Raw genomic sequence first — 27,747 nt, 5'->3', positions numbered from 1 at the left:
AAGGACACCCCAAAAATGCCAGGTGGACCCCACACACGCTGCTGTAGGAAGGGGCAGGAGCAGAAGCCAGCCCCGTGCTGGGCTCCCTTTTTCACCCAGTCCTAATTTAAGAAGTGTTTCTAAAATTAAAAACATAAAGATGGAATATTTTCTGGTATATCAGCCTTTCTCACCCCCAGAGGTTTCTTACACACACACATTCAGAGCACTTTGGAGAGAGAATTCCCTTTTTTGCTTCCTGCCTGGGTATTTATTTCTCCTCCTTGAGGATTCAGTATTTCCAGGTTTGCCTGACTACTGGAAGCCTTGGGGTCACCGGGGCATGGGTGAGGTGGAACAAGATGAGCTTTAAGGTCCCTTCCAACCCAAAACATTCCGTGATTCCCTGATTCTGTGATTTTATTTCCCTGACTGCTGGTGAAACTGATGTTTTCAGCAGTTCAGAGTGACTTGGGATTTTTGTAGCTGTAAATGAGAGCAGCTTTTGGCACAGGATTTGTTTACTCTCTAAAGCTCTGCTCTCGTCGTATCAAACATCTTGGATGCCAATCCTTTCCTTCTTTGAGAACCTCTGCTGCACTGAGGCTCCTTTCCAGAGGCATGGAGCAATTGCTCCCCAGCTGAGAGTCAGTGGGAACAGCAGGCACCTGCAGCTCCAAAATCCAGGCTCTTCCCTTTTGTTCTGTGTCTGCTCCTAGCCCTGGAGCTCTGCTGCAGCAGTGCTGCTCTCACAGCCTGGAGGGAGAGCTGGAGCCAGCCCCTGACTGCTGGCAGTCATTCTTCCCATCCCATCCTATTCAATTCCATGCCATTTCAGGGATTTAGGAAGGAATCCTTCTGTAAGGGTGGGCAGGCCCTGGCACAGGTGCCCAGAGCAGCTGTGCTGCCCCTGCATCCCTGGAAGTGTCCAAGGCCAGGCCCCAGGACACTGCATGGAAAAGGTCATTCTGCCTTTTGCCAAGGTTTGATTGTCCCTCAGTGGCTGCGGGGAGCACAGGGATCTGCTCTAATATTTTCATTATTACCATTATTATTTTTGTTACCACACTCTCCAAAGCTCCACCAGCACATGCAGCCACACCTTGGAGCACTGACTTATTCATTACTCTTGGAGTTTTCTTTTTTGTCTCATTGTCTGCAGGGATTTCCATAAATATTTAAATGCTAATGTGGAAAAAAGAAAAAAAAATGTTTTTCATTTTTACTCACCCATTTTCTTTTCTGGCTGATCCTCTGGGCAAACCCATCTGCAGTAATTCAGGCTGGAGGACTGGGGGGGTCCCTGCTCAGCCTGCTTGTGTCATATCAGTCACCCATGGGTTCCTGCTAGTGAGGACTGAGCCTCCAAACTCTTGGCTGCCTGGTTGGCAGGAACCTTCCAGGTTTGCCTGGTTTATGCACTGCTTTCCCTTGGAGCAGGACGTGCAGCCTGGGGAGTGTTCATCTGCTCTTGTCCTTCAGTTCCGAGGGCTTGGAGAGGCTCCTGGTCATGCTGGGCTGAAGAAATGAGATCAAAATGAGGAGCAGCACCTCTGCTGCCAGGACAGGCAGGATCTGAGGCTCTGCCAGGCCTTGCCAAGGCTGACTTTCCATTTGGTGCTGTCCTCTCCTGGCTGGATGCCCGGGGCTTGGCTGGCACAGGCTGTGTGAGGGTGCCCAGTGCCAGCCCAGGCCAAGGCTGGAGCAGGGACCATCTGCAGCAGCCCCTGGGGCCCCAGAACAACAGGACAGCCATGGCTCTTTGTGTCTGCTAGCCAAACCTGCTGCCCAGTGGGATGTGGTGGGAGGTCTGGCTGGCAGGGGATGGGAGAGGGAGGGGTTGGAGAAAGGATCTGAGAGGGATGGGTTGGAGAAAGGATCTGAGAGGGATGGGGTGGAGAAAGGATGGTGTTTTCCCTGCCCCAGGGGGATCCTGAGTGCAGAAACAGTGCAGTGGGACAGTGATACCTGCCTTCTTCCCTGTGTTCAGAGAAGGAGAAAAAATCCTTTTGGGTGCAGGGGAAGGTCTGTGTGGTGGGATGAGCCCAGCCACAGGAGCCAGAACAGGGTTGTGGAGGGGGAATGTGGGTGGTGAAGGAAATAGGATGTGCAGACAAGCCAGGAGGGTCAGTGGGCATCACCCTGCTGAGAGGAGCCTGTAGAAAATACATGTGTGAGGGGAAGGAATCTGCTAGATCAGCTGAGACAAGGGGAGCTGCACTCCAGGCAGGTGCCCAAGTCCCTCTGTGCCCTGGCTGGAAGCAGGGTGGGCAGAGCTCAGCTCAGGCTTGTCTTACCTGCTCCTTTGCCCTGCCAGGTCCCCGAGCTGCTGCCAGCACTCCTGGCACTGCTCCATGTCCCACGCAGCCACACAGCGTGGGGAGGAGAGCCTTGTTAGCACAGCTCTTTGTGAGATGCCCTTGAGTGATTTATTTTTTTTCCAGGTGTAAATGCCAGGGGAGGCTGTTCCAGTGCTTCCCATTCTTTCATCTCGGCAGGGTTTTGCCCTTTCTCCCAGCGTGGCTCTGACAGCAGGCTCAGTGCTGCTGCCTCTAGAATACAAAGTTCCCTGTTAGAGAGCATGACAGGAATTCATTCCAGGCTGGGCCTCTTTTTTTTTTTTTTTTTTTTATTTCTGATTTTCTTTTTTCCTCATGCTGGCTGCTCCAGGAGTCTCTGGAGAAGTTTTGAGAGTGGGAAGCCCATTGTTTAACCCCTTTCTTCTGGGAGCAGGCAGCCTGAAGATGACCCAGTGCCTTTCCCAGATCAGTCATGGAATCATGGAATATCCTCAGCTGGAAGGGATGCATTAAGATCATCAAAGTACAAATCCTGGCCCTGCACAGACACCCCAACAATCCCAGCCTGTGCCTGAGAGCATTGTCCAAACTCCTGGAGCTCTGGCAGCTTTGGGGCTGTGCCCATTCCCTGGGGAGCCTGGGCAGTGCCAGCACCCTCAGGCAGGGACCCCTTCCACCATGCCAGGCTGCTCCCAGCCCTGGCCAGCCTGGCCTTGGACATTTCCAGGGATACAGGGACAGCCACAGCTGCTCTGGGCACCTGTGCCAGGGCCTGCCCATCCTCACAGGGAAGGATTTCTCCCTGGTATCCCATCCAAGCCTGCCATCTTTCAGTTTAGAGCCATTCCCTGTGTCCTGTCCCTCCATCCCTTGTCCCCAGTCCCTCTCCAGCTCTCCTGGAGCCCCTTCAGGCTCTGGAAGGGCTCTGAGCTCTCCCTGGAGCCTTCTCCTCTCCAGGTGAGCCCCCCCAGCTCTGCCAGCCTGGCTCCAGCCCTGGAGCAGCTCCGTGGTCCCCTCTGGGCTCTCTGCAGCATCTCCCCCTCCGTGCACTGTGGAGGGCAGGTGGGCCCTGCCTGGGGAGAGCAGCAGCTCCACGCTGAGCTCACCTGCCTGTTCCCCCCTCAGGGACAGATCTGGGGCTGCAGCTGCTGAGCCTCTCTCCTCCCAGGCCCTGCTGGAGGATCTTGGCAGCAGATTGGAGCTGTGCTGCCAGCCAGGGCTGCCCATGCCAGGGTAGCAGCTGGGCCCAGCAGCGTGGTGCCCGCCCTTCTCCCGGTGCCCTGGCTCTGCTGGGCAGGGCAGGGACACCAGGAAAGGTGTTCTGCACCCAGGGAGCGACTGGGAGCTGCTGGGGAGAGGGTTTCCTGTGAATAATTGCTGTGGATTAATATACATGTGGTTTTCTGAGGAAGTTTCAAACGCTCCCCCTCAGGAGCTGGTGATGCTTTATTAACAATCGTGGGCTGTCCAACCCCAGCGTGCTCTGCAGAGGGAGCTCAGCAGCCCCAGTGCTCCTGCACAGGGCCTCCTGGGAGCCATTTGCTGGTCCAGGTGGCCTGGTGAGGGTACAGGGACTCGAGTGTCCCCTAGGAGTCACCCAGGGTTGTGACACGCTGCAAAGGGAGCAGAGTTGGACTCGAGCCTGGCAGGTGTCACCCCATGGTCTGAGCAGGGTGGGAAAGGTGGGGAAAAGCAGGAACTGCTGATTTCAGCTGTGTTGGGATTAAAGGAGCTGCTGGGAATGCAGCCTGCTTCCAGGGAATGGGAGTGCTGAAGGGCTGGGGTGGATGGGGATGACTGGGGAGAGGAGACCCAGTCTTTCCCAAGTCTAATTAATGTTAATTAGCTACAATTAGTGCTCGTGACCTCTGTTGGCAGCCAAGATGGCTGACAGCAGGGACACACATTCCTCACTTCCACGCAATAAATCAAGCTAAAGGTGCTCAGTTATTTAGCCTATCATTTAGCATTTCATTAAAGAGATCTGTGCACATACATCAGCAGCCTGGAGCCCTGCAGGAGCAAGGAGGGCTCCCATCAATCCCAGCAGTGCCACAGAGGCTCTGCATCTCTGAGCTGCTCCTTCCCCAGCATCTCTCAGGTGCTGGGAACTCACCCAAGGCCAGGATTCCAGCAGAGGGTGACTCACAGGGAGCGTGCTGCTGCTCCTGCAGGGAGATGTGGCTTGGAGAGAGGGCTCACCTGGAGGATGAGGGGGAATTCCTGAGCTGGGGACAGCCTGGATGGTCCCTGCTGGAGGCAGGATGTTGCTTCAGCTGGGTACCACTTTGCCACGGTGTCTGCTCCCATCTCTTCTCCTAGGGAGCAAGCGACAGGACAGGAGTGAACAGCTTTGCCTGGTACCTAACAGCCTTAGGGGAGCTTTCCTCGTGGGAAGGGCTGCCCAGGGCAGCAGTGGAGTCTCCATCCCTGCAGGGATTTAAAACCATGAGGATGTGACACTTGGGGACATGGGTTAGTGGAATAGACAGTCTTAAGGGCCTTTTTTAAGCAAAATAATTCCATGCTTCTCCTAAAGCCAGCAGCATTCCCATGGCACGCTTGGAGGAGGGCTCTGCCTCTTGCTGCTGCGGGTTTGTGGCTGGGCTGCCCGTGCAGCCCCATGCCCTCCCTCTCCCAGGGCTCCATAAATAAGTGCCCCAGCCCAGGCTGGCACGCCGGATCAATCTTGTTTAATAGCCTGGAAAGCTCCTTGCACGGCGGCAGGTCGGGGCAGCGCCGGGGTGATGGATTGCACCTTCCCAGAGCCGAGCGCCGCTGATATACGATGAAATATTTATGATTTATTCCAGCTAATAAACTGGAGTGAAGTGTGTGATGTATGTGAGCAGATGGGGGATCAGTGCGTGCAGTTCTGTGGTGTGGGGGGAGGGAAAGGTGGATGTGTGTGACGGAGAGGCAGCACTTGGCTGCCCATCCCACGGCCCGGCCACAGAGGGGATGGATTAGCTAATTCCTATAAAAAGCCTTTAGCACTTGCCTTATAATCATTTATCCACCCCACGTGGCCTTTCTCCAGCACGGGAGCCTCTGGGAATGGGAACAAACCATTTCTTTTTGTACTGGGCTTGGGAGCTTGTGCCCAGAGGGGTGGGAAGAGAGGCAGAGTGACCACAGGAATGTCACTGCTGTGCCACACTCAGCAGCTTCCCAGCCCCACTGTGTCAGTGTTACCTGCAAAAAAATCCTTCCCGTGGCTTTAGGAGAGGGGTGAAACACTAATGTGCCCTGGAAAGAGCAGGGAGACTTGAAAGCACATGAGAAGTGTGACAGGCACATGGAGCTTGTGGCTGCAGGGGGATTCCAAGGCCTGAAGGAGCATTCCCTGCTCTGCTGCTGGAGCTGATCTGCAGGCAGGAAAACTGTGCAGAAAGGAGGAGGATGGAGGAGAACCTTCCTGCCAGGTGGGGCCCCACAGCTGCCTCTGAGTGGTCAGGGGGACCATCACAAACCCTGGCTGAGCCCCTGTGTGTCCCCATCCACTGTGGGTGCTGGCCTTGGAGACTTGCTCCTGCAAAATCCTCACCTGGCAAAGGGGGTTTGAGCTCCCAGATTTGGCTCTGCTCTCCCAGAGGTGAGGATCAGCATCAGGGCTCAGGCTCCTCATCACCTGCCTGGCTGTTGGACCAATCCTACCTGGAAAATAAATCATAATCCTGATCAGTGAGGTGTGTCTGCCAGAGGGTGAGCTCTGCCTCAGCCTGATGGACCAGCAGCATCCACAATGATTCCAGGGAAGTGGGAGGCAGGTAGGAGTTAATGCCAGGGTACAGCAAAGATGCAGAACCTCATGCCCACTGCTCCTGGTGTGTGAGGCCACTCCTCATCCCTGTCCTGGCAGCTGTTCCCTTTCTGCCTGAGTAGCCTCTGGATCAGTGTGCTTGGAGATCCTCTGCTGAAAGGCACCAGAGAAGGGCAAAGACTGATTATTCCCACTGCCTCCCTGCAAGCTGCCCGGGCTTTTCCAGCTGGGAAAACACGGTGAGAGCAGCAATTCCAGAGGAATGCAGGAGGGCGGGTGCTCTGCTCCTGCTCTTCCCTCTGGAAATGAGGGATCCTCATGGCAGGAGAGCAGCTGGCAGCAGGGAATTCCTCCTGGAGTTTGGAAACAAAACCATAAAGGCTCCCAAAGGAGCAAGGTGCACTGTGTGGTCTGAAGGAGCTCTGCTGGCTGCCCGTGGGTGGCACCTGTGACTGTTCCCAGAGGAGCTCTTCTGTCCTGCAGGTCGGTGTCACCTGGAGGGGTGGCTGTGAGTGTCACCTGGAGGGGTGGCTGTGAGTGTCACCTGGAGGGGTGGCTGTGAGGCATTCCTGCTCTCTGTCCCCACTCTGGGCTGGGCCCTGCGTGCAGCATTTGAAAGCCAAGAGTTTGCAAAAATCAGGAGTGATTCATTAACAGCAAAAAGGTCTAATTAATATTTGAAAGTGCTCCAAGCACATCCTGCTGCTGGCAGGGAAGGGCCCCCCAGCATCCCCGGCCCCTGGAGCTCCTGGCTGGAGATTCACTGCCTCCAGAGCAGGAGGCTGAAATCATCAGCAAAATCATTTGCCTTTCAAAGGGGACATTTGCTGGTTCTTGGTATTTTGTGCTGTGCAGCACTTGGTGTGCTGGAGCTGTGGCAGGCATGGGGGGACGTCACAGCTGCAAGAAGCCAAATCCCCTGGCAATGATGCTCGTGGAGCAGGCTCTGCTGGTGGCACTGGGCTGTGGGGCTTTGCTTCCCAACCTGGCAGTGCCCATCCTTGGATGGGTGAACACCCAGGACGCAGCCAAGTCAGAAATGTCCCTGCTCTCAGATCAGCTGTGTCAGGACAAAAAGATTTCACTGACCTTCCCCTTCCAAGTGGATACTCTTCTTTGCACCACACTCAAAGAGCAGCACCAGCTCTGCCCAAACAGACTTTTTCACTCTCCTGGACTCTGGTGACACACTTAATCTCCTGGGAAGCTCTGCCAGGTCCCCTCTGGAGCTCTGAGCACCAGGGAGTGGGTGCACAGCCCGTGGGTGGGGAGGCAGCTGCCAGGAGTGCCCAGTGACAGCTCCAGACCAGCCTGGCACCGCCTGCTCCCGCGCTGTCACTGCCACCAAGCTGGTGACACCTGTAACCAAACAGCCTCCCAGGCTCCCGAGTGACACCTGTCCCCAGAGCAGGGATGGGTGCCTGGGGTGGGCTCCTCCTGGGGACAGCTCCGGGTGCTGACCTCCCCTCCTCACCTGTGGGCAGGGTTGAAATCTTGGACTCAGAGCCCCAGTGTGAGACCAGCACTATCCCTGTGTGTCCAGCAGGTCCCAGAACATTCCTGACCCTCTATCTAGACCAGGCTGAGGTCACCTGATTTACCTAAAAAGTCACTTTTTATGCATACTTCAGCTTAGAGCTCCTAAGCCACTCAGTGTTTGATTTCTCGAGCCCAGGCTTTCCCTGGGTCAATACTTGGTTGTACCTTTGATGTGGGAGCTGTGCTGTGTTTGCCAGGAACAAACTGCCCTGTGGCTGAGGGTGTTGACACAGGTGAGGATTTGATCCTGCAGCTCAGCTTGAGGAGCAAAGGGGCTCTTGTTCTCCTCATCCTGGGAAGCAGCTCCAGCAGCCACGAGGTCTCAGCACTCAGTGAAGGAGGTGCTCAAACTACAGCAGTGTCCCAAGGGCCCTTTTGTGTTTGCAGTGAGGATTTTGCAGCATGAGGAACCTCATGGCAGAATTCTCCACAGTTTGAGTTGGGAGATGCTGGTCTCCATTGCCCGTGTGTCCTTCTGCATCTCGCTGGGATGGGTGGTGAGGGCTGGGATCAGGTTATCCAGAGAAGCTGTGGCTGCTCCCGGATCCCTGGCAGTGCCCCAGGCCAGCCTGGACAGGGCTTGGAGCACCTGGGCCAGTGGAAGGTGTCCCTGCCATGGCAGGGCTGGAACAAGATGAGTTTTAAAGTTCTTCCAACCCAAACCTTTCCCTAATTCCATGTTTTTAGCTGGATAAATATATCTATAACCGCCTGTAACTCCAGCAAAGGGCAGCCCCCGCCGGCGCAGAGCCTGCTCAATATGCAGCTCAGCAGAGCCTTTAACATTTCACAGAACAGATGCCCACTGAGCATCTTGAAACAAATCCAAAGGTAGCAGTGATGGCTGCTGTCAGGGAGGCAACAATCCCACGGCCCCGAGGTGCTGCTGCCACGGCTCTGTGTGGTGACAGGAGCTGGGTGCCATGGCCCAGGTGGGCAGAGGAGGTGGGGTGTCAGAGACCCTCATTCAGCAGCCAAAATTCCTTTTCTGGTTGAGCTAGCTGAGCACAGGGAATGCTGCTTGTGGTTCTGAGCTGCATCCTGCTGGATGGAGCAGCTGGGATGGATGGGCACAGCACCAGCAGCTGCCCACAGGGTTCATGGGGCAAGGACTCACCTGTGACCCCAGGAGGACAGGCACTGGTGGTTCATGGGGCAAAGACTCACCTGTGACCCCAGGGAGGACAGGCACTGGTGGTTCATGGGGCAAGGACTCACCTGTGACCCCAGGGAGGACAGGCACAGTCCTGCTGTGGCTCTCAGGGCAGCACCACTTTGGGAGTGACACTCAGCACTGCTGGGGACAGTCGTTGAGCAAATTCAGCATCCTTTTAAGTGGTCTGGGAATTCCCTGCTGGCTTGGGAGGCAGGGCATGCTGGCTGTGCACAGGCTGCCTGATGTGCTGGCTGGCAGCAGATGGTGCAGGGCACAGGGTAACGGGGCTGTCCTCAGTGGATGGCATCCCCCAGAGCACTGCGGCTGTCAGCGTGGCAAGTGACAGCCAGGGCCTGCTGCTAGAGGGGAGATGGCAAGGAGGAGACGGGGGGAATTACAGAGCTGGTCCCAGGAGCTCACAACAGTCACAACAATAACGTGACAGGTCCCCTCCCTGTGCCGTGCTGCCAGTGGAATGGAGGGATTCGTGTGGGAAGCAGAGCTGGCAGGGATCATTCACCCCAAAGAATGCCACGGGAACTGTGTGCCACTGAACCAGGCTGAATTCCCTCTCCTCTCCCCATCCTCTCTGTGTGAATAAGCAGCTCCTGCTCCTGGCTCTCCCAGTGCCACCGATTAATTAATGTCCCCTGTCCCCGTGTGTGTCAGTCACACACCACAGGATCAGGGTGCAGAAGGCAGTTCATCACAGCAGCCACGGCTTCCTCCCCACTCCAAGCAGCCAAACACCCAGAGAGCCCCAGTTTCCAACTTTCCCCAACTTCAGAAGATTCCAGACAGCCTTCAGCATCCACAGAGTGCCAAGGGGCAGGCAGATACAGGAACAATTAATCATTCCCTGGCTGAGCTGAGCTGCTCAGGATTTTGGCAGGTGCCAGCTGAGCAGGGACACAGCTCTTGTGGGGAGCAGCCTGGATTTTCAGGACTGATTCTGATGCTTCCTTGCCCTGACAGCAAATCTCTGGGCCTTTGCTGCACCGAAGTGCCAGAGGTGAGCTGGAAATGGGGTGTGAAAACTGCATCGCTGCTGGCACATCCTGTGGTACCTGGGCTGGGCTGACATGGATCACACCTGTGGGAAGGACAGGTTGGACCAAACATCTTGCTCAGGACAGGCTCATTTTCCCATTGTCATTCCCCACCTTTTTATTTTTTTTTCTTTTGTGGAATCACAGAATGGTTTCGCTTGGAAGGACCTTAAAGCTCATCTCATTCCCCCTTCCACTATCCCAGGGTGCTCCAAGCCCTGTCCAGCCTGGCCTGGGACACTTCCAGGGATGCAGGGGCAGCCACAGCTCTGTGGGCACCCCCCTGTGAGGTTACAGGGCAGGATTCCCTCCCAGTCTCCATCCCGATGGTGGGAACCATTCCCCCTGGCAGCACCAGCACAGTGCCACCTCCACGTGCCAGGAAAGGCAGAGGGGACAAGGGAGCAGCCTCTGAGGGAGCTCTTTGTTCTGCAGGAGACACGGCAGCCTACAAGGATGGAGTGTACTGGATCAAGGGCCGCACCTCCGTGGACATCATCAAGAACGGGGGGTTCAAAGTCAGCGCGCTGGAGGTGGAGCGGCAGCTCCTCGCACACCCCCACATCACAGGTCTGTGCTGCCCCTGCTCCTGCCCAGAGGGGACGGGGACACTGCTCTGGGGACAGCCTCAGCAGGTGCCCGCAGCTCCCTGCCGCAGGGGGATGTTTAACCCCACAGCTCTGCTCTCCCAGAGCCGAGTCAGCAGCAGCTCCTGTCTGATCTGGGGAATGAGGCTGCCATTAGATCTGCCCTGCCCTTGTGCACCACCCTGTGCAAGGGGCCAGAAGTGGTGCCCCCAGCTGCACACCACTCTGTACATCATCTTCCTCCCCCTTGACTCCAGCTCCTCAGGCCGTGGAGCTCCCTGCCTTTTCCACGGTGAAAAGCTCTGTTCTCATGCCAGCACACAACTCCAGTGTTCTGCTGACATCCCCTGGCATTTCCCTCCTCATCCCGAGCCCCGCTGTGCCCAGCTGGCCCCAGGAGCTGCTGGGGGCTCAGGGTGGCTGCTGTCCCTGCAGACGTGGCGGTGATCGGGCCCCCGGACGCCGTGTGGGGGCAGCGGGTCAGCGCCGTGGTCAAGCTGCGCCGGGGGGAGATGCTCTCCGTCAGGGACCTCAAGGACTGGGCCAGGTAAAACCCCACAGGGGCACAGCGAGAGCAGGCCCACAGCCAGCAGTGGCCTCAGCTGACACGGGTAGGATCACAGAGCCATGGAAGGGTTTAGGTGGGAAGGGATCTTAGAGCTCATCCAGTGCCACCCCTGCCATGGCAGGGACACCTTCCACTGTGCCAGGGTGCTCCAGCCCTGTCCAGCCTGGCCTTGGCACTGCCAGGGATGCAGGGGCAGCCACAGCTGCTCTGGGCACCTGTGCCAGGGCCTCAGCACCCTCACAGGAAAGAATTCCTTCCCAATATCCCAGCCATCCCTGCCCTTGGGCAGTTTGAAGCCATTCCCCCTCATCCAAGCACCCTATAAAAAAGTTCTCATAAAAAGTCTCTTTTCCCATCTGAACAATCCCACCTCTCTCAGCTCCTCCTCACAGGAGAGATGCTCACTATGCCTCAGGTGGCTGCTCATCCCTAAATCTCCCGCTGGGGACATTGGTGACCCAGCCCCAGGAGTTCCCTTCATCCCCCAGGCTGCTCTGGGGGTCCCTGGTGCCAGGCAGGGGGCTCTGCCCAGCCCCCCTCCCCGTGCCCCCCTCCCAGAGTGCTCCCTGCAGTCTCTCCCGTCGCTGTCCCCAGCTGTGTGACAGGGACGTGGCTCTTGTCCCCTTGAGCCCCGCGGGGTCCGGCTGTGCTCCCTGCCCGGCGCCGCCCCCGCCCTGTCTCTCCCCGTTATTTTTTCTGTCACTTAGGCTCACGGGGCCTGTTCTCGCACTCCCTGGCAGGAGACACATGTCCCTCTTCAGAGTGATTCATTCTGCGGCTCTCTCCTTCCCGGTGCTTCCCGGCGCCAGGCGCATCCCGAGCCAGGCTCCATATGGCCGGGCGCTGGTGGCGGCGGGGGAGCGGCCGGGGGCTCGGGGGCTCGGCAGACCTGGCATCCCGCAGTGGAGTCGGTGCCAGGCGCTGCCGGAGCCGGGCACGGCCCCGGCCCGGTGACACACGGGCAGCAGAAGGCAGCAGAGCCCCGCAGAGCAGGGGATGGAGCCCGGGGCTGCAGCCACACACACACCCCGGAGGTCACTCACCTCGCCTGCGGCCCCGCGGGGGCTGGCACCAGGGGCACGCGGGGCCCTGCACCGCTGAGTGCTGTCCCCACCTTGGGGACAGTCACCAATCCAGCCGAGGAGTCCCCAGGAGTGAGCTGCTGCCTGCAGAGACAACCTGGGAGCAAACATCCCAGCACACCTCCGGGGGGCTGAGCTTAAATGCAATCCTGGGGAGTGGGAGGGGGTCCCAGGTGGGGCTGGTTGGGCCGTGGGTGCTCCCGGGCAGGCTCAGCTGGTCCTGCCCAGCTGTGACAGCTCGGTGTGGTGTTGCAGGGACACCATGGCTCCCTATGCCATCCCGACAGAGCTGATCGTGGTGGAGGAGATCCCGCGCAACCAGATGGGCAAAGTCAACAAGAAGGAGCTCCTGAAGCGCTTCTACCCAGCCTAGTGCCCCCCGGGGGGCTTGCCCTGATCCACGGCCCTTCTGCCCCTGAGGAGGAGCCAAGGGATCATCCCTGGCAGCTCGGGGCTCACTGCAGCCTCGTCCTTGGGTAATGCCCAGTAAAAGTAGGATTTGTGCCTCCTGGCTGAGCTGAGCCAGAGCTGCAGAGTCAGGGTCTCCTTGTGGGGAGCCCTTTGCAGGAATCACAGAATCACAGAATGGTTTGGGTTGGAAGGGACCTTAAAGTCCATCCAGTGGCACCCCCTGCCACGGGCAGGGACACCTCCCACTACCCCAGGGTGCTCCAAGCCCTGTCCAGCCTGGCCTTGGATGCTTCCAGGGATGGGGCAGCCACAGCTGCTTTGGGCACCTGTGCCAGGACCTCTCCAGCCTCGCAGGAATGATTTCCCAGCAGAAATAAAGAATAAATCCAAAATCACACATAAATACTGACAGTATTATCTGCCTCCACCAAGTGATCCCAGGGCACTGTTGATCAATCCCACCTTTCTCATGGAAGTTTGTCCTGCTTGACTCCACCCGTGAGCTGCCAGCCCCAGGGGTGGTGATGCCAGTGGGGACAGCAGCCCCCAACCCGTGGGTCCATCTGCTCTGGTCCTGTCCAGTGCTGAGGCAGCTCCAGCATTCCAGCAGCTGCTGGGAGCACCAGGGAGGGCAGAAGGAACAAGGAGCACCAGTAATTACAGGGATTCCTTTGTTAGGGCCACCAGAGCCCCAAAAATCTGGGAGGACATGGAAAGGACATGGAGGGGACCATGGCAGGCACATGGTGCTGGGGAGAGTGGGCAGGGAGGGGCTGGAAAAAGGGGAGGGGGTGTGGATGGGGAGAGGCTTTCTCCAGCCCACCTGCACAGGGCTCTGGCCACAGCCCCTCTGTCCATCCCAACACCCTGCCCACACTGGCATCTCCTGCATTGCTGTACTTCGGCTCAAAAGGAGCTGAGATGGGGACACGAGGGGCACGCAGAGCCAGCCCTCACTGTGCCACGGGCAGGCACAGGGACACGCACAGTGTGCAGCCCAGCACCAGGGAGGGCCCGGACCATCCTTTGTTAAAACATCAACGATGCAGTAAATTTCTTAACTTACCAAATAGATCAATATCAAATTATCATGTCTCGCATTCATAACTCTTAAGCAAGCAACAATGGAGAGAGACAAGGTCACTGGAGAATAAATAGCAGCGAAAGCTCTTAATGATCTATCATTCTCGACAAGCCCGGGCACCCCGCACCAGCCCGGTGACAAGATCATTAATAAAGCTCCGCAGGAACGCTATCGATTGCCTTGATGGATGATCACAGGTAGCAAATACTGTAAAACACCTGGCTGTCACACTCAGTGAGTAGCTGGACTCACACCTCGGCGCAGGCACCGGCCCGGGGCTCTGCTGGGTTTGCTCCTCGGGGATTCCCGCAGGGAGGGGGGCAGGGGTGACCCCAGTTTGGGGCTGCCATCTGTGCTGGATCTTCATGCTCCCAGCTCCACTCCCACACTGCTGTTCGTCCCTGTAGGTGGGGCCTGTTAATTAAAAGCGTCATTAAGGCACGTGGGCACAGTGTGGGAGCCGAGCTGGATGGAGATGGGGTGACCCAGTGGCACTGGGTGAACCTGGAGCCCTGCAGGAATGCCAGCACTGGGTGACCCAGTGGCACTGGGTGAACCTGGGGCCTTCCAGGAACACCAGCACTGGGTGACCCAGTGCCACTGGGTGACCCTGGAGCCCTGCAGGAACACCAGCTCTGGGTGACCCAGTGCCACTGGGTGAACCTGGGGCCCTCCAGCACTGGGTGACCCAGTGCCACTGGGTGAACCTGGGGCCTTCCAGGAACACCAGCTCTGGGTGACCCAGTGCCACTGGGTGAACCTGGAGCCCTGCAGGAACACCAGCTCTGGGTGACCCAGTGCCACTGGGTGAACCTGGAGCCCTCCAGGAGCACCAGCACGGCCAGGACGCTGGTGATGGATGGGGGTCCCGAGGCCGGGGGCTCTGCTCCCCCCTCGCTGCGTCCCTCAGGGTGCAGGGGGGCTCTGTGTGTCCCCCCAGCTCCAGGCACTTCCCGTGCAGCCACATCGGCATTGACGGTGGGATCATATGTACACAACCATTCAATTACCCCGTAATGGCTGCAGGCGATTAAGCCATCAATCTCCTTCATTAGAGCCTGCCAGGCCCGGCCCAGCATCGCCCAGTGAAACCATTAAACAACAACAACCACCCAAAGCAGCAGCTTTAATGCATTGACCACAACCTCAGCCTGTGACAGTGCTGGGGTGTCCCCCAGCTGGGGACCCACTCACCCCGAGGGGGCATTGCCCTGCTGGGGCACCCCCGGGGAGCTGGGGGCTGCCCACCCCCCTGTGCCCCCCCAGCTGGGCACGCCAGGACCTGCTCTAGCACTTTATAGCTGACATTATCTTTTATTGCCACATAAAATCCAAGCTCCGGTGGCTTTATGGGGCTGCGCCGGCGTGTGGCACCCCTGCACTCCCAGCTGCTCCCTCTGCCCCGCTGGGCACTGCCCTGACCCCCCCCCAGGCGCTGCACGGGGGTCCCAGCTGGTCCCAGGGCACCACACGTCAGGGACATGGCCGGTGCCACACGGGGGTCGTGGCAGGGCCAGCTGCACCCCACACTGGAGACGGGATTGTCCCAGCACACACAGTGGGGTCCCACTGCTCCCAGCAGCGGTGACACCGGCACTGCTGGCCGGGTCACGGGGGGTCAGCGGGGGGAACCCTCCAAAATCGGGTGACCCAGCGCCCAGAGCACTCCTGGGCTGGTCCTGCACTTGCGGGACCCCAAACCCGGGAGCCCCGCTCTGCAGGGGCGGGGGTGGCAGTGCAGGGACAGCAGGGCCGGGGGTCCCTGCGTGCTGCAGCCGCGGCCGTGCCACCGGGGCTGGCGCCTGTCAGAGCCTGTCACGTCTGCCAGCCCGCGCCGCCGTGCCGGTGGCAGCGAACATCTGCTCGGCACGGCACGGCACGGCACGGCACGGCACGGCACGGCACGGCACGGCACGGCCCGGCCAGCCGCCGGGACCCCCGGCCAGCCCCGCCGGGCCGCTCCTCGCCGTGACACCGATGCGGGGTGACAGGGCTGCGGGGAGGACAAATGGGAGCGGACGGACAGACAGACAGACGGGCAAGTGAGCGCCGCTGCCCCCGCCCGGCCCGGCCGCGCGGCGGGTCAGCCGTGCCCGCCCTCACCCGCTCACGACACGGCCTTGGGGACAGCGACAGCCCCGCCACCTCAGCCCGGCCCCTGGGTACGGCCGGGAGCATCCTGCACCCCTCCTCCTGTGTCCCTTTCCCCACGCCTGGTCCCCGTGCCGGTGACCGCACCGAGGGCACCCAGGGCATTTATTCCCAGGGCAGGGACAAAGCCGGGCGGGGGTCCCGCTGCTGCCGAGGGGGACGAGGTGGTACCACCGGTGCCACCGACACATTTTCATTTCCCCGCCATGCCCAGGACTCGGTTTCCCGGAGGGCAAGAACTCCTCGACCCCTTCGCCCTGCGCGGGGGTCGTGGGTCTCCATCCCGGGGACCCCCGGGACCGCGAGCGGGCGGGCGGGGGCCGCTCCCGGGCTGCGAGGCGGCCGGGCCGGGCCCGGTGGCCGGGACGATGCTGCCACCTGGTGCCACGGCACGGCGGCGGCGCCGGGACCGGCACCGGCACCGGGGGAAACACCGGGACCGGGGGGTCGGGGGGCAGCGCCGGGACAGGCACCGGGAGCGGGGGGAAACACCGGGAGCGGGGGGTCGGGGTCAGCGCCGGGACAGGCAGCGGGGCCCGAGAGCCTTGTCGGGACCCCCGGAGCGGCTCCCGGTGGGATCCCGCCGGGCCGGCAGATGAGGGGCGCTGCCCGTCCCTCTCCCGACTCCGCGCTGGGACGGGCCCCGACGCCAGCACAGATGGCACCGGCACCGGGAACGGCCGGGGACAGACGGGCGGGCTCGCCCCGACGGGAGGCGCGGCCGAGCGGGGCGAGAAGAACCGGTCCCGGTCCCTCTCCCTGTCCTGATCCCGGTCCCGGTCCAGGCCCCTGTCGCAGTGTCGCTGTCGGAGCCTGTCCCTGTGGCGGTCCCGGTGCCGGTGCCGGTGCTTGTCCCGGCTCCGGAGCAGCCGAGGGGCTGCGGGCCCGGCTCCCCCCGTCCCGCCCGCCCCGTCGCGGCATCCCCGGAGCGCGCCCGGCGGCAGCTGCCGCGTTCCGCCCGCCCTGCCCGGCCCGCGCCCCCCGGCCCGGCCAGCGGGGACCCCCCCGCGCCCCCCGCATCCCCCCCGGCCCCGCAGCTCCCCCGCGGGCCCCCGGCGGGCCGGGCAGGGCCGGGCGCGGGCTGCGGGCCGGGGGCGGCGGGGCCAGCTGCCCGCGGGGGGGTCCGGTGCCCGCAGCACTTGTGCTGTCACTCAGCCAGGCCCGCCGCTATTTCAGCTCGGGGCCGGCGGCCGGGCTGTGCCCCGCTCCGCCATGGGCCCCCCGCTCCTGCTCGCCTGCCTGCTCGCCCCGCTCTGCGCTCGGGTAAGGGCTGCGGGGACACCGGGGGTGGCACCGGCAGGGATGGGGACCCCCGGCTCCGGGCCCCAGGAGGGCTGGCTGCGATGGGGAGGCTGCACGCAGAGCCAGGGGTCGGCCGGAGCCCAGACCTCGTGGGAACTCATCCCTGGGGGCAGCGGGGATGGGGCTGGGGGTGCTGGGGGCTCGGGGCCCCTCTTGAGGCATTTCCCACCCCACAGATGGCCGTGGCAGGGGGGGGCCTGCGGCTCCGGCACACTGCCCGCGCCGTGACCGGGATGGGCTGAGGTGGAGCTGGGGGAGGCTCAGGCGCTTAAAGACACCCTGCCCCTCTTTTTTCCACTCCCGCTGTGGTCCCAGAGCTCCCTGCACCCCCCTGTCCGCTCACGCCCCCCCAGAGCCCCTCAGGCTGGTCTGGGGCCTGAGCCACACGGGGCCGTTGGGATCCTGGCCTGGAGCCTGTGCTGGCTGCTCCAGGGCAGGGGAAGGAAAGGGGGTCTGCAGGGCAGCCCCACAGGAACGGGGCGTCCCTCCCTCACATCCCGACCCCCCCCAGTCCAGCGGCCCCCAGGGACGGGCGGGGGGTTTCTCCTGCTGGAGGAGGGAGCAGAGAAAGACCTGGAGGCCACGGCGCAGCCCCCGAGCCTCAGAGCCAGCCCCTTGTCCTGCCCCCGCCGTGGGGCTGGGACACAGCCCCCCTCCCCACACCCCCTCCCCAGGGACCCCGGGCACAGCCCCTCCCCAGGGACCCCCGGCACAGCCAGCCCCGCTGCCCCGTTCCCCGCCCCCATGGGGGCACACACGGCCCCTGGGGCTCCAGGGCCCCCCCGGCAGCCAGCGGTGCAGGCACAGCTGGGCACAGATGTGGGCGCAAGGCTGGCGCTGCCCAGATGTGCTCCCTCCCAGGGGAGGGGACAGCGCCTGTCCCCGGGGCCAGGACGGGGCTGGCACGGAGCTGGGGGTGGGGGGCTGCATGCACACCTCTCTGCCCCCTCCCCACCCCCAGCTCCCACAGTCCCACGGCTCTGCCCCCCCACAACCACCCCAAATCCCTGACCTCGGTCCCGTACAGCCCCAAAACCCATCCCTGTCCCCACAGCTCCCTGCAGACCCCACTGCAGCCCACCAGAACTCCTGCTCTCCTTGTTTCCATCCCCAATCTCCCCCTCACAGCCCCCAGCTCCACCCCAGGTCTCCAACTCCCCCCCCAAGCACCTCAGCCCTGTCCCCCAGGGTCACACCGACAGCTCAACTGATCCCTGACCCCCCCAGCCCTCTCTGCCACATCTGTGTGGTGACAGTGACATGGGGGGAGGCCACAGCAGGTGCTGCCTGCCCGAGGTACCCCCCCCTTCCCCAGGGGTCCTGTGGGGCACAGCCCATGCCCAGGGCACCACCGGGGTCATTTATGGGGCCCCCGTTCCTGGTGAGCCCAGCAGGACCCCCATCACCATCACACCGAGGTGGCAGGGGACACTGGCACAAAGCTCCAGGGGAAGCTGGGTGGTCTCTGTGTTACCCCAGCCCCACTGGGGGAGCACTCCAGCACTGAGCACACCCAGCCCGGGTGCAGCTCCCTGCCCCTGCCCTGGCACTCCACCCCAGCCCGGAGTCTGGGGGTCTCTGGCAGCACCGTGTCCCCCAGGGTGCCAGCCCAGCCCAGGCAGGCGCTGCAGCCCCCCAGGGCTGGCGGCAGCACGAGGCTCCCCGGCGGGTGAAGAGGGCCTGGGTGATCCCCCCCATCAGCGTCTCGGAGAACCACAAGCGCATCCCCCACCTCCTGGTGCAGGTCGGTGAGAGCCCCCAGCCTCTGTCCCTGCGCTCCCCCACCCCGGGCAGGGGCACTGCACAGGGGCACCCCCCCCAGCCTGGGACCCCCAGCCCTGATTCTCCTGGGGCAGATCAAGTCAGACAAGCAGCAGCCCGGAGGGGTCATCTACAGCATCAAAGGGCCGGGCGTGGATGAGGAGCCCCTGGGCATCTTCTCCATCGACAAGTTCAGCGGGAAGGTTTTCCTCAACGCCATGCTGGACCGGGAGGAGCACGACCGCTACCGGGTAAGGAGGGTCCTGGGTGCCCACAGCCCCTCCCCGGGCCCCCACAGACCCCGACCCCCACTCTGCACCCGCAGCTGAGAGCCTTCGCGCTGGACCTGGGAGGGGTCACCCTGGAGGACCCCACGGACCTGGAGATCATCGTGGTGGACCAGAACGACAACCGGCCGCTGTTCCGGCAGGACGTGTTCACCGGGAGCGTGGTGGAGGGGGCTGAGCCAGGTGCGTCCGCCCGGGGGGCTGCGCTGGGCTGGGCTGGGGGCCGAGCCCGCCCTGTGCCCGCACCCACCGGGCGCTCCTGGGCCGCAGGGACCTGCGTGATGACCGTGGATGCCACCGACGCCGACGACCCCGACACGGACAACGCGGCCCTGCGCTATTCCATCCTGGAGCAGGGCGCTGCGGGGATGTTCAGCATCAACGCCAGCACCGGGGAGATCTGCACGGCACGGCCCGGCCTGGACCGTGAGGTAGCGGGGGGATCACCTGGACGGGGCTGGGGGGACAGCGGCACTCGGGGCAGTCACGGATACCCAGTGGTGCAACCACAGCTCCATCCACGGGCAGACCAGAGAGGGTGGGCAGCAGCCGGGGGATCTCTGTGCTGCCTGGGGGGCTCAGCTCTGTGCCCCCATTCCCCACAGACCATGGGCGTGTACAACCTGACGGTGCAGGCGGCCGACATGTCCGGGGACGGGCTGACCACCACGGCCACGGCCGTCATCTACCTGGAGGACATCAACGACAACCCCCCCGAGTTCACCAAGGAGGAGGTAACGGGGACACGGGGCCGTGCCGGGGTCAGGGGGCGGGACCCCCCCCCGGGGGTCTGCAGCCTCCCGGAGGGGCAGAGTGCAGCCCCACACCGCTCTCCCCCAGTTCTCCATGGAGGTGGAGGAGCAGGCGGCCGGTGTGGACGTGGGCAGGGTTTTTGTGCACGACAAGGACCTGGCGGGCTCGCCCAGCTGGTTGGCCAAATTCACCATCCTGGAGGGCGACCCCGAGGGCGCCTTCGCCATCCGGACCGACCCCCACACCAACGACGGCGTGCTCTCCGTGGTCAAGGTGGGGAGGGGGCAGCCAGGGGTCCCCGGGGGCCCCAGGGCTCGGCTGACCCCCTGGCCCCTCCCGCAGCCGCTGGACCACGAGGTGCGGGACCGCTTCGAGCTGACGGTGTCGGTGCAGAACGAGCGGCCGCTGGAGCCCCCGGGCCCCGGCAGCCCCCGGGCGCTGGCCACGGTGCGGGTGCGGGTGCGGGACGTCAACGAGGCGCCCGCGTTCCGCGAGAACCCGCGGCGGATCAGCGTCCTGGAGGGGACACCCCCGGGCACCCCCATCACCACCTACACCGCCAGCGACCCCGACACCCACCAGATCCAGACCCTCTCGTGAGTCCCGCTCCCTCCCCCGGCCCCGGCCCCGCGGTGGGGGGCTGTGGGGGCGATGTCTCACGCAGCCCCCCGCCCACAGCTACGCGCTGCTCTACGACCCCGCGGACTGGCTGCAGCTGGACCCTCACGCCGGCACGGTCCGCACCAAGCGGGAGCTGCTGGACCCCTCCGCCTTCCTGCAGGGCGGCTGGTACATCGCCCTGGTGCTCGCCCGCGACGATGGTGAGCGGCCGCCCCCCGGCCCCCGCTGTCCCCGCGCTGTCCCCGCTGACCCCCGTGCTCTGTCCCCAGCCGAGCCCCCGCTCTCGGCCACCGGCACGCTCTCCATCGAGATCCTCGAGGTGAACGACCACGCTCCGCAGCTGCAGCCGCCGGCCGGGGTGCTCTGCGGGCGGCCGGGGCGCGGGGGGACGCTGCTGCTGGGGGCCACCGACGATGACCGACCCCCCCACGGAGCCCCCTTCCACTTCCAGCTCAGCCCCCAGCACCCGCAGCTCGCCCGCAACTGGAGCATCGCCCGCTTCAATGGTGAGGGTCGGCCTGGGGGGGCTGCACGGGGGGTCCCTCCCGCTGACCCCTGCCCGCCCCGCAGTGACCCACGCCGTGCTGGCCGTGCTGGCGGAGCTGCCCGAGGGGCCCTACTCGCTGCCGCTGCTGCTGCGGGACTCGGGGACGCCCCCGCGGGAGCAGCAGCAGCTGCTGAACGTCTCGGTGTGCCGCTGCGGCCGCGACGGCGGCTGCCTGCACGGGGCGCTGGCCGCGGCCACCGCCGGGGCCGGCATCACCCTCGGGGCGCTCATGATCATCCTGGGCAGCACCATCCTCCTCCTCGGTGAGTGAGACCCCCCCCGTGCTCCCCCCGCCCCCGACCCCTGCCCATGGCACCCGTGCTGGTCTGGCCGCCCCTCCCGAACCCCAGCGGCTCGTTCTGCCACCTTGACCCCCACCCAGCACCCCATCCCGGGCCTGGCCTCCCACCCAGCCCCACCCATGGCCCCCAACACCTCCCTCTGCCCAGCCACCCCTCCTGACCGCAGTGCAGACCCCCTCGTTTCCCTCATTGCCCATCCCACCCCAAACCCTTCTCCCACCCCAATCCCACCCCAAACCCTGCCTCCACCCCAATCCCCCTCCCAGCCCCACCGCGTCCCACCCCAGCCATCGCCCCGTGCCTGCCGTGCCTCCCCATGCCCACACACGTGTCCCCATGTCCCGTGTCCCCGTGTCCCATGTCCCCCTGTCCCGTGTCCCCGTGTCCTGTGTCCCGTATCCCGTATTCCGTGTCCCCGTGTCCCGTGTACCCATGTCCCCTGTCCCGTGTCCCGTGTCCCTGTCCCCGCAGTGCTGGCGGCTCTGGGCGCTGCGCGGGTGCGCGGGCGCCGCCGGGCCCTGCGCAAGGGGCTCCTGCAGCGCTCCCGGGACGACATGCGCGACAACATCCTCAACTACGACGAGCAGGGCGGCGGCGAGGAGGACCAGGTGAGCAGCGCCCGTGGCAGGGCGGGCCCGGGGCTCCGCAGCTCGGCCCTGCGCCCCTAAACCCCTCCCGGCCCCGCAGGACGCCTACGACATCAACCAGCTCCGGCACCCCGAGCTCTTCTCCCCCCGGGCCAAGCCCCCCCTGCGCAGGGACGCCCCGCTCAGCTCGGGTACCCCCGTGGCCCCCCGCAAGCTGCCCAGCAGCCCCTCCGACATCGAGGAGTTCATCAATGAGGTGGGTCGGGGCCCGGCAGTGCCCAGCCGTGCCCAGCAGTCCCCGCTGCCGGCGGTGACCGTGTCCCCGTGTCCCTGCAGGGGCTGGAGGCGGCTGACAGCGACCCCAGCGTGCCCCCCTATGACACGGCCCTCATCTACGACTACGAGGGCTCGGGCTCGGTCGGCAGCCCCCTGAGCTCCATCGTGTCCAGCCTGACGGACGAGGACCAGGACTACGACTACCTGAGCGAGTGGGGGCCGCGCTTCCGCCGCCTGGCCGACCTCTACGGGCACTAGCGGGGGTGGGGGCGGCAGGGGACACCCGCTGCCCGGGAGGGGCTGGGGCAGGCACGGGGCAGCTGGCAGCTCACACACACACACACAGGAGATGCCCGGAGGAGGTGGCTTCAATAGTGGAGCCGCACGGGACGCCCGGCGGGAGCGGCTTGCACACGCGTGTGCAACGCGAGCGTCCGTGCGGGGCTGCACACCCACACACCCCGCAGAGCCCAGCTCGGCAAACCCGGGGGGACACCCGGGTGAGCCCCACACAGCTGGGGAGGGGCGAGGAGACCCCCGGGAGGCCCCATAATAAAGAGCGGGTGTTGGCGGCGGGGCTGTGTGACCCCCCATACCAGCGACCCGTAGAAACAAGGCACTTTTATTGGGAGCCGGCAGACCCCCGGGGGGCTTCACCCCCCCCCCAGGGCCCCCAGCACCGCCGCTCCCGGGGCGGGACCCGGCCCCACCGCAGGGTGGGCGCTGCTCCCCCAGCCCACGCGTCCTGCTGCCCCCCAAACATCCCTGGGGGGGGTCCTGCTCAGCCCCCCCGCAGCAGGGAGAGCCCCGGGGAGCGCGGGGGGCACGGCTACATCTCGCGGGGGGGCTCCGGGGAGCGCAGCATCCTCTTGGTGGAGGCGGCCAGGCAGGAATAGTCGTGGGGGACGGCGTGGGGGGCCAGCAGGGGCAGGTGGTCCTCGCGGCGGGGGCGGCGGAACAGGGGCGGGCGGCGCTGGCTCTCGCCGTCCTGCAGGGACTGGGGCAGGCCCCGGCCCTGGCTCTCGGGCAGCAACATGATGCTGAGCACCGCCAGGATGGCGAAGGAGGCGAACACGACGTGGTGCAGGAAGAAGCCGCGGCTGTTGGGGATGGCGGTGATGGGAGCCGCGGCCTTGCCCACGAAGTTGGCGCCCACCACCAGGCCCAGCCCGGCGCCCCTGCGGGAGGAACAGGCTCAGGGTCCCTGCCCGCTGCCCCCCGCTCCGGGGCAGCCCCGAGGGGGGCAGCTCCCCCTTTTACCTGACCACGGTGGGCAGAACCTCGCTGGCGAAGAAGATGCTGAGCACGGTGACGGCGTGGGAGGCGGCCGTGCCCACCACGGACAGGGTCAGGACAATGAGCTCCAGCAGGTCTGCCGGGGCGGGGGGACACATCAGGGGGCAAATCCCGCACCCAGCTCTGCTCCCCACGGCTGGGGCTGCGGGCGGGGGGCTTACACTGGGTGAGGGCCAGCAGCAGGAGGGAGGAGATGCCGGTGAGCACGGTGCAGAGCAGCAGGATGGCGCGGCGCCCGAAGCGCTCGGCGGTCAGGCACACGAAGAGGCAGGCGGCCGCCTCGGTGCCCAGCAGCGCCAGCTGGCAGGACAAGAAGTGGGGCAGGTGCGGCACCAGGTTGCGGGTGAAGCAGTGGCGGATGCCGGAGCCGATGAACCTGCGGGACAGCGGGGTCAGGGGGCCGCGAGCGGGACCCCCGCCCCGGGCCCCCCCAGCCCCGCCGCTCACGCCGCGAAGCCGAGGATGACGCCGTTCTTCCAGATGACCCTGGAGCTGCAGATCTCGCAGACCGAGTGGTACCGGGGCCGCGGGGGCCCCTCGGACAGGGCCTCCAGCTCTGCCGGGAGAAGGGGAACCGGGATAGAGCCGGCTCTGTCACAGCAGGGCTTGGGGGACGGGGCCGGTCGCCCCCGGAGCCCCCCACGCACCCGCGAGGAGGCTGTCCTGGGGGCAGTTGTCCTCGGCCAGCGCCTGCAGGGTCTTCCTGGCCCTCTCCGCTTGCCGTGTGGCCAGCAGCCAGCGCGGTGACTCCAGCAGCAGGGCCGGGCACCTGTGGCACGAGTGTCAGCTCACAGGGCTCCCCTGGGGCTGGCCACCCTCCAGCTCTGACCTTCCCACCTGGCTTCAAAGCAGCGCTGCCCAGAAACCCTCAGCTTGAAACCTGAGCAAACATTTGCCCAGGGTGGGGGGTTCCCGCTCCTCTGGAGAGCCCCGGGTGGCCTTTGATCCCCACCGCGGCCCCGGGCAGGGTGTCCCGGGCTGGGAGCGGCCCCGGGGCACAGCCCAGCCCCACGCAGCCCCCTGCCCGGGGGTCCTTACCACCAGCTGGCAGCCAGCAGGGCCAGGATCATGGTGACAGCGCCCTGCAGCACCCGCCAGTCCCGGCACAGCAGCGCCAGCCCCGGCAGCAGCAGCTCCCCGGCCATCCAGAAGAATCCGGCCACCATCGTCACCCCCAGGCGGTGCGGGGGGTCACACAGCTCCAGCCCTGGCAGGGGGCGAGGGGGCACAGTGGGTGCCAAGGACACGGGCCTCCTGCAGCCTGGAGCAGCCGATATTCCAGACCATCCCGGGACACCCACAGCCCGGAGCATCCCGCACCCCAGGGCGTCCTGGAGCATCCCCAGCCCCAAACCCCCCCGGGTGCCCCCTCACACTCACGTGCCACGTAGAGGGCGAGGAAGGCTCCTGCCAGCGCGGCCCCGAAGAGCAGCCGTGCCACCAGGACCATGAGGAAATCCACAGCCAGCGCCACGGCCAGCCCCGCGGGCACGGCCAGCGCCAGGGACAGCAGGAAGGTGGGACGGCGGCCGAACCTGCCAGGCACGGGCTGTCAGGGGCTGGGCACCGTGCCCCCTGCCCCGGGGGCTGCTCGGGGACCCCCAGTACCTGTCACAGGCCAGGCCGGCGGTGACACTGCCCAGCGTCCAGCCCAGCAGGTGCGTGGTCTGCTCCAGGGGCACCTTCCAGCGCGAGGCACACACCAGGTCCCACTGCGGGGACACAGCGGGGAGGTGGCAGCGTGGGGGGCTTGGCAGAGCCCCCGGCACTGCCCACAGGGCTGGGATGGATGGGGCTGCAGGGCGTCTGGAGAGCCCCCACCCCACAAACAGAAATGGGGGGACAGATGTGAGGGGACAGTACGGGTGATTCCAGGAGCCCTGGACACCCTCCAGCCCCTCAGCACCCTTCCCCAGGGCTCCCCCAGGCAGCCCCAAACCCCTCCAGGGGTCATTGCTGCTCCTTCCCGGAGCCCCCAGCAGGCTCTGGTGGCTGGGACCCCCCAGTTTGTCCCCCCGACTCCTCTCAGGTATCCCCCCCAGAGCGTTCCCTTAGCCCCTCCTTTACCCCCGGGACCCCTCATCCCCCTCCAGCGCCGCAGACTGCCCCAGGCCCGGGGTCCCCCCTCTCCCCAGGCCTGGCACCCCGTGCCCACCTGCGTGACGAGGTTGGCGCGGAGGCCGGCGGCGGGCAGCGCGTAGTGCCAGCCGCGGGTGCAGGGCCCGGTGCCGTTGGGGCGGGGGTCTCCGGAGGGGTAGCGGTACAGCTGGCAGGGGCTCCAGCCGCCGCGGAGGCGCGGCACGGCGGCGCGGAGCAGCGCGGGGCCGCCGAGGCGGCGGAGCGGCGGCGGCAGCAGCGCGGTGTCGGGGCGGCAGCGGTGCGGGGGCTCCGCGCCCAGCGCCCAGCCCAGCGCCCAGCCCAGCGCCAGCGCCGCGCACGGAGCCCACCCCCCCGCCGCCCGCCGGCCCCGCGGCCGCGACCCCCCGAGCGCCATCGCCACCGCCACCGCCACCGCGCTCGGCTCGGCCAGGTGGGGCGGCACCGGCCGGACCCGCCCCGCGGCACCGCCCCGGCGGCTCCCTCCGGATCCGACCCCCAGCCCCGGCTCAGACCCCTCCAGCCTCGGTTCAGACCCCTCCAGCCCCGGTTCAGAACCCTCCAGTCCCGGTTCAGATCCCTCCAGTCCCTGTTCGGATTCCCAACCCCGGTTCAGGGCCCCCAGCCCCGGTTCAGACCCCCCCAGTCCCTGTTCGGATTCCCAACCCCGGTTCAGACCCCCCCAGTCCTGGTTTGGACCCCCAGTCCCGGTTTACTCGCCTGCAACACGAGGCTCAGTCCCGGTCTGATCACCCCTCAAGGCCGGTTTGTCTCCCCAGGCTGGTTCCCAAACCCCAGCCCCAGGTCAGATCCCCGGCCTGGTTCCCAAACCCCAGCCCAGTTCCCAAATTCCAGCCCTGATCCCAATCCCCGGCTCAGTTCCCAAAACCCAGCCTGGTTCCCAATCCCCAGCTCCATTCACCCCCCTCAGCCCCAGTTTGCTCCCCCCAGCCCTGGGCCCAGTTCCCACAGCCAGCTGCACCCCCAGCCTGGTTTGCCCCCCCCAGGCCCCCCAGTTTGGTTCTCCAAACCCCACTCCTCCTTCCCCAGCCCTGCTTGTCCCCCAGCCCCGTTCACTGCCCCCACCCCAGCTCAGCCCCCCCTCCATGGTGCTCCAGACCCCTCTCAGGACTGGGGACCCGCCGGCCCAGCTGGTGTTGGGGGTCCTGGGGTGCAGCCAGGGCTTCCAGGACCCATCTGGGAACACCCACAAATGCAGCCAGGTCCCCCAAACCTCAGAGGGGGCCAGTGGGATCCGTGACACCCCCTCTAGGAAGGGAACGTGCTGGCACCCAGCACCACGTGAGCCCGTGGGAACAGAGCAGCCAAACTGCCAACGGGTTTTATTTCCCTCTTCCTTCTAAAATTTACTCACAGATGTGATTTCTGGGGGCAGCAGCATCACCCGGGTGCTCAGCTTCAGACCTGCAAAATTGGAAAAACTCCATCTGCAAAATCACATTGAAAGCCACGCTGAAAAATCACACCTGCAAACTCACATTGAAAAAAATCACACTTAAAAAAAAATCCCATCCGCATTTTTCTGCCTCCCTCTGAGGGATCCACACCCCCACACAGTGGGAGTTACAGCACGGGGAGGAAAACTGACCCTGGAGACTCCCAAGGTCACCAGCACCTTGGCCAGATGAGCCTATGGGACTTTCCAGCTTTACCTGCTCATGAAAGGCCTCTCTGTGACTACAAATTTATGGCTGTTTAACAAAATAAAGACCAGGGATGGAAATTAATCCAAGAACAATTGTTACCTGTGGCAGCCCCTGGTCCCACACTAGCTCCCAGTGCCCCATCACACCCATCCCACAGCTCAGGAAAAGGGTGGGGAAAAATCCCTCTGCAGCTGGGACATGGCACTGCCCGTCCTGCTGTGGCTGTGTGAGCCCCAGTGCTGGTGCCAAGGCAGGGGCTGAGGGTGGGCAGGGGGCAGTGGGACCCCCTGGCTCTTCTGAAGCTGCTGCAATGCATTGGAGTGAAAACCTCCAGGATTCCCTTGCCCTCACTGTGGAAAATTCCTCAAGTGGCTGCAAAGCTGATGGCAGTGAGGGGGAGGCTGAATCCAGGTGTCCCCTCTGGTCCCCAGCAGAGGAAGCTGGAGAACCCAGAGCTGGCAGAGGGGTCCGTGGGGGCCAGCTCTCACTCCTGCCTGGGGCTGGCAGACAGGAAAGGCTGGGCAGCAGCAGGAGGGAAGGCACAGAGGTCCTGGAAAGGCACGGGGATCTGCCTCCAGCTGC

General features: G+C 64.3%; 3 protein-coding genes and 1 long non-coding RNA gene across 9 annotated transcripts in view; 2 read left to right on the top strand and 2 right to left on the bottom strand.

Moving 5' to 3' along the window:
• ACSF3 (acyl-CoA synthetase family member 3) overlaps positions 1-13,109 on the top strand; it is a 51,165-nt gene extending 38,056 nt beyond the window's left edge. For 4 of the 5 annotated variants that reach the window (XM_064387342.1, XM_064387340.1, XM_064387339.1 and 1 more), the window contains exons 8-10: positions 10,222-10,356; positions 10,809-10,920; positions 12,279-13,104. In XM_064387342.1, coding sequence (XP_064243412.1) covers positions 10,222-10,356; positions 10,809-10,920; positions 12,279-12,396 — 365 coding nt within the window. In that variant the 3' untranslated portion in view covers positions 12,397-13,104. Of the gene's footprint in view, positions 1-10,221; positions 10,357-10,808; positions 10,921-12,278 lie in introns of all 5 variants that reach the window. The other variant, XM_064387343.1, reaches the window with a different exon arrangement.
• Positions 1,174-6,371, bottom strand: LOC135279806 (uncharacterized). Its single transcript, XR_010347003.1, has 4 exons — positions 5,827-6,371; positions 4,482-4,597; positions 2,277-2,531; positions 1,174-1,497 (listed from the first exon to the last, which is right to left on the bottom strand). It is a non-coding gene; the product is annotated as an uncharacterized LOC135279806 (long non-coding RNA).
• Positions 13,110-16,881: 3,772 nt separating the features above from the next.
• CDH15 (cadherin 15) lies at positions 16,882-22,940 on the top strand. Its single transcript, XM_064387142.1, has 14 exons — positions 16,882-16,932; positions 18,572-18,715; positions 18,828-18,983; positions 19,058-19,202; positions 19,290-19,450; positions 19,625-19,753; positions 19,860-20,045; positions 20,115-20,368; positions 20,451-20,593; positions 20,663-20,899; positions 20,964-21,203; positions 21,714-21,850; positions 21,930-22,085; positions 22,166-22,940. Exons 1-14 carry the CDS (start codon positions 16,882-16,884, stop codon positions 22,361-22,363), a joined length of 2,337 nt encoding a protein of 778 aa, XP_064243212.1. The 3' UTR covers positions 22,364-22,940.
• Positions 22,782-27,264, bottom strand: SLC22A31 (solute carrier family 22 member 31). Of its 2 annotated transcripts, XM_064386996.1 has the most exons (11): positions 26,998-27,264; positions 26,874-26,946; positions 25,557-26,087; positions 25,010-25,113; positions 24,782-24,936; positions 24,440-24,608; positions 24,049-24,170; positions 23,849-23,957; positions 23,563-23,777; positions 23,366-23,477; positions 22,782-23,283 (listed from the first exon to the last, which is right to left on the bottom strand). In XM_064386996.1, exons 2-11 carry the CDS (start codon positions 26,898-26,900, stop codon positions 22,935-22,937), a joined length of 1,893 nt encoding a protein of 630 aa, XP_064243066.1. In that variant the 5' UTR covers positions 26,901-26,946; positions 26,998-27,264; the 3' UTR covers positions 22,782-22,934. The 2 variants fall into 2 exon arrangements, with proteins under 2 accessions (XP_064243066.1, XP_064243067.1); XM_064386997.1 differs by lacking the exons at positions 23,849-23,957; positions 24,049-24,170; positions 26,874-26,946; positions 26,998-27,264 and having other exon boundaries at positions 25,557-25,960.
• Between the last annotated feature and the right edge of the window lie 483 nt (positions 27,265-27,747).

The sequence above is a fragment of the Passer domesticus genome, chromosome 12 (assembly GCF_036417665.1).
Source record: "Passer domesticus isolate bPasDom1 chromosome 12, bPasDom1.hap1, whole genome shotgun sequence".
Classification (NCBI taxonomy): domain Eukaryota; kingdom Metazoa; phylum Chordata; class Aves; order Passeriformes; family Passeridae; genus Passer; species Passer domesticus.
Note: the sequence above shows the minus strand (reverse complement) of the source record. Positions and strands in the feature narration are given on the sequence as shown.

What these genes read in the sequence shown, in the direction of transcription:
- SLC22A31 (XM_064386996.1), bottom strand. Translation starts at nt 26,900, where the DNA reads ATGCTGCTGCCCCCAGAAATCACATCT. An exon ending in GCGCCAACCTCGTCACGCAG is followed by an intron (nt 25,114 to 25,556) that starts GTGGGCACGGGG and finishes GTGTCCCCGCAG; the next exon opens with TGGGACCTGGTGTGTGCCTC. An exon ending in GTTCTGCCCACCGTGGTCAG is followed by an intron (nt 23,284 to 23,365) that starts GTAAAAGGGGGA and finishes TTCCTCCCGCAG; the next exon opens with GGGCGCCGGGCTGGGCCTGG.
- CDH15 (XM_064387142.1), top strand. Translation starts at nt 16,882, where the DNA reads ATGGGCCCCCCGCTCCTGCTCGCCTGCCTGCTCGCCCCGCTCTGCGCT. An exon ending in TCCCCCACCTCCTGGTGCAG is followed by an intron (nt 18,716 to 18,827) that starts GTCGGTGAGAGC and finishes CTCCTGGGGCAG; the next exon opens with ATCAAGTCAGACAAGCAGCA. An exon ending in GGCCCGGCCTGGACCGTGAG is followed by an intron (nt 19,451 to 19,624) that starts GTAGCGGGGGGA and finishes CATTCCCCACAG; the next exon opens with ACCATGGGCGTGTACAACCT.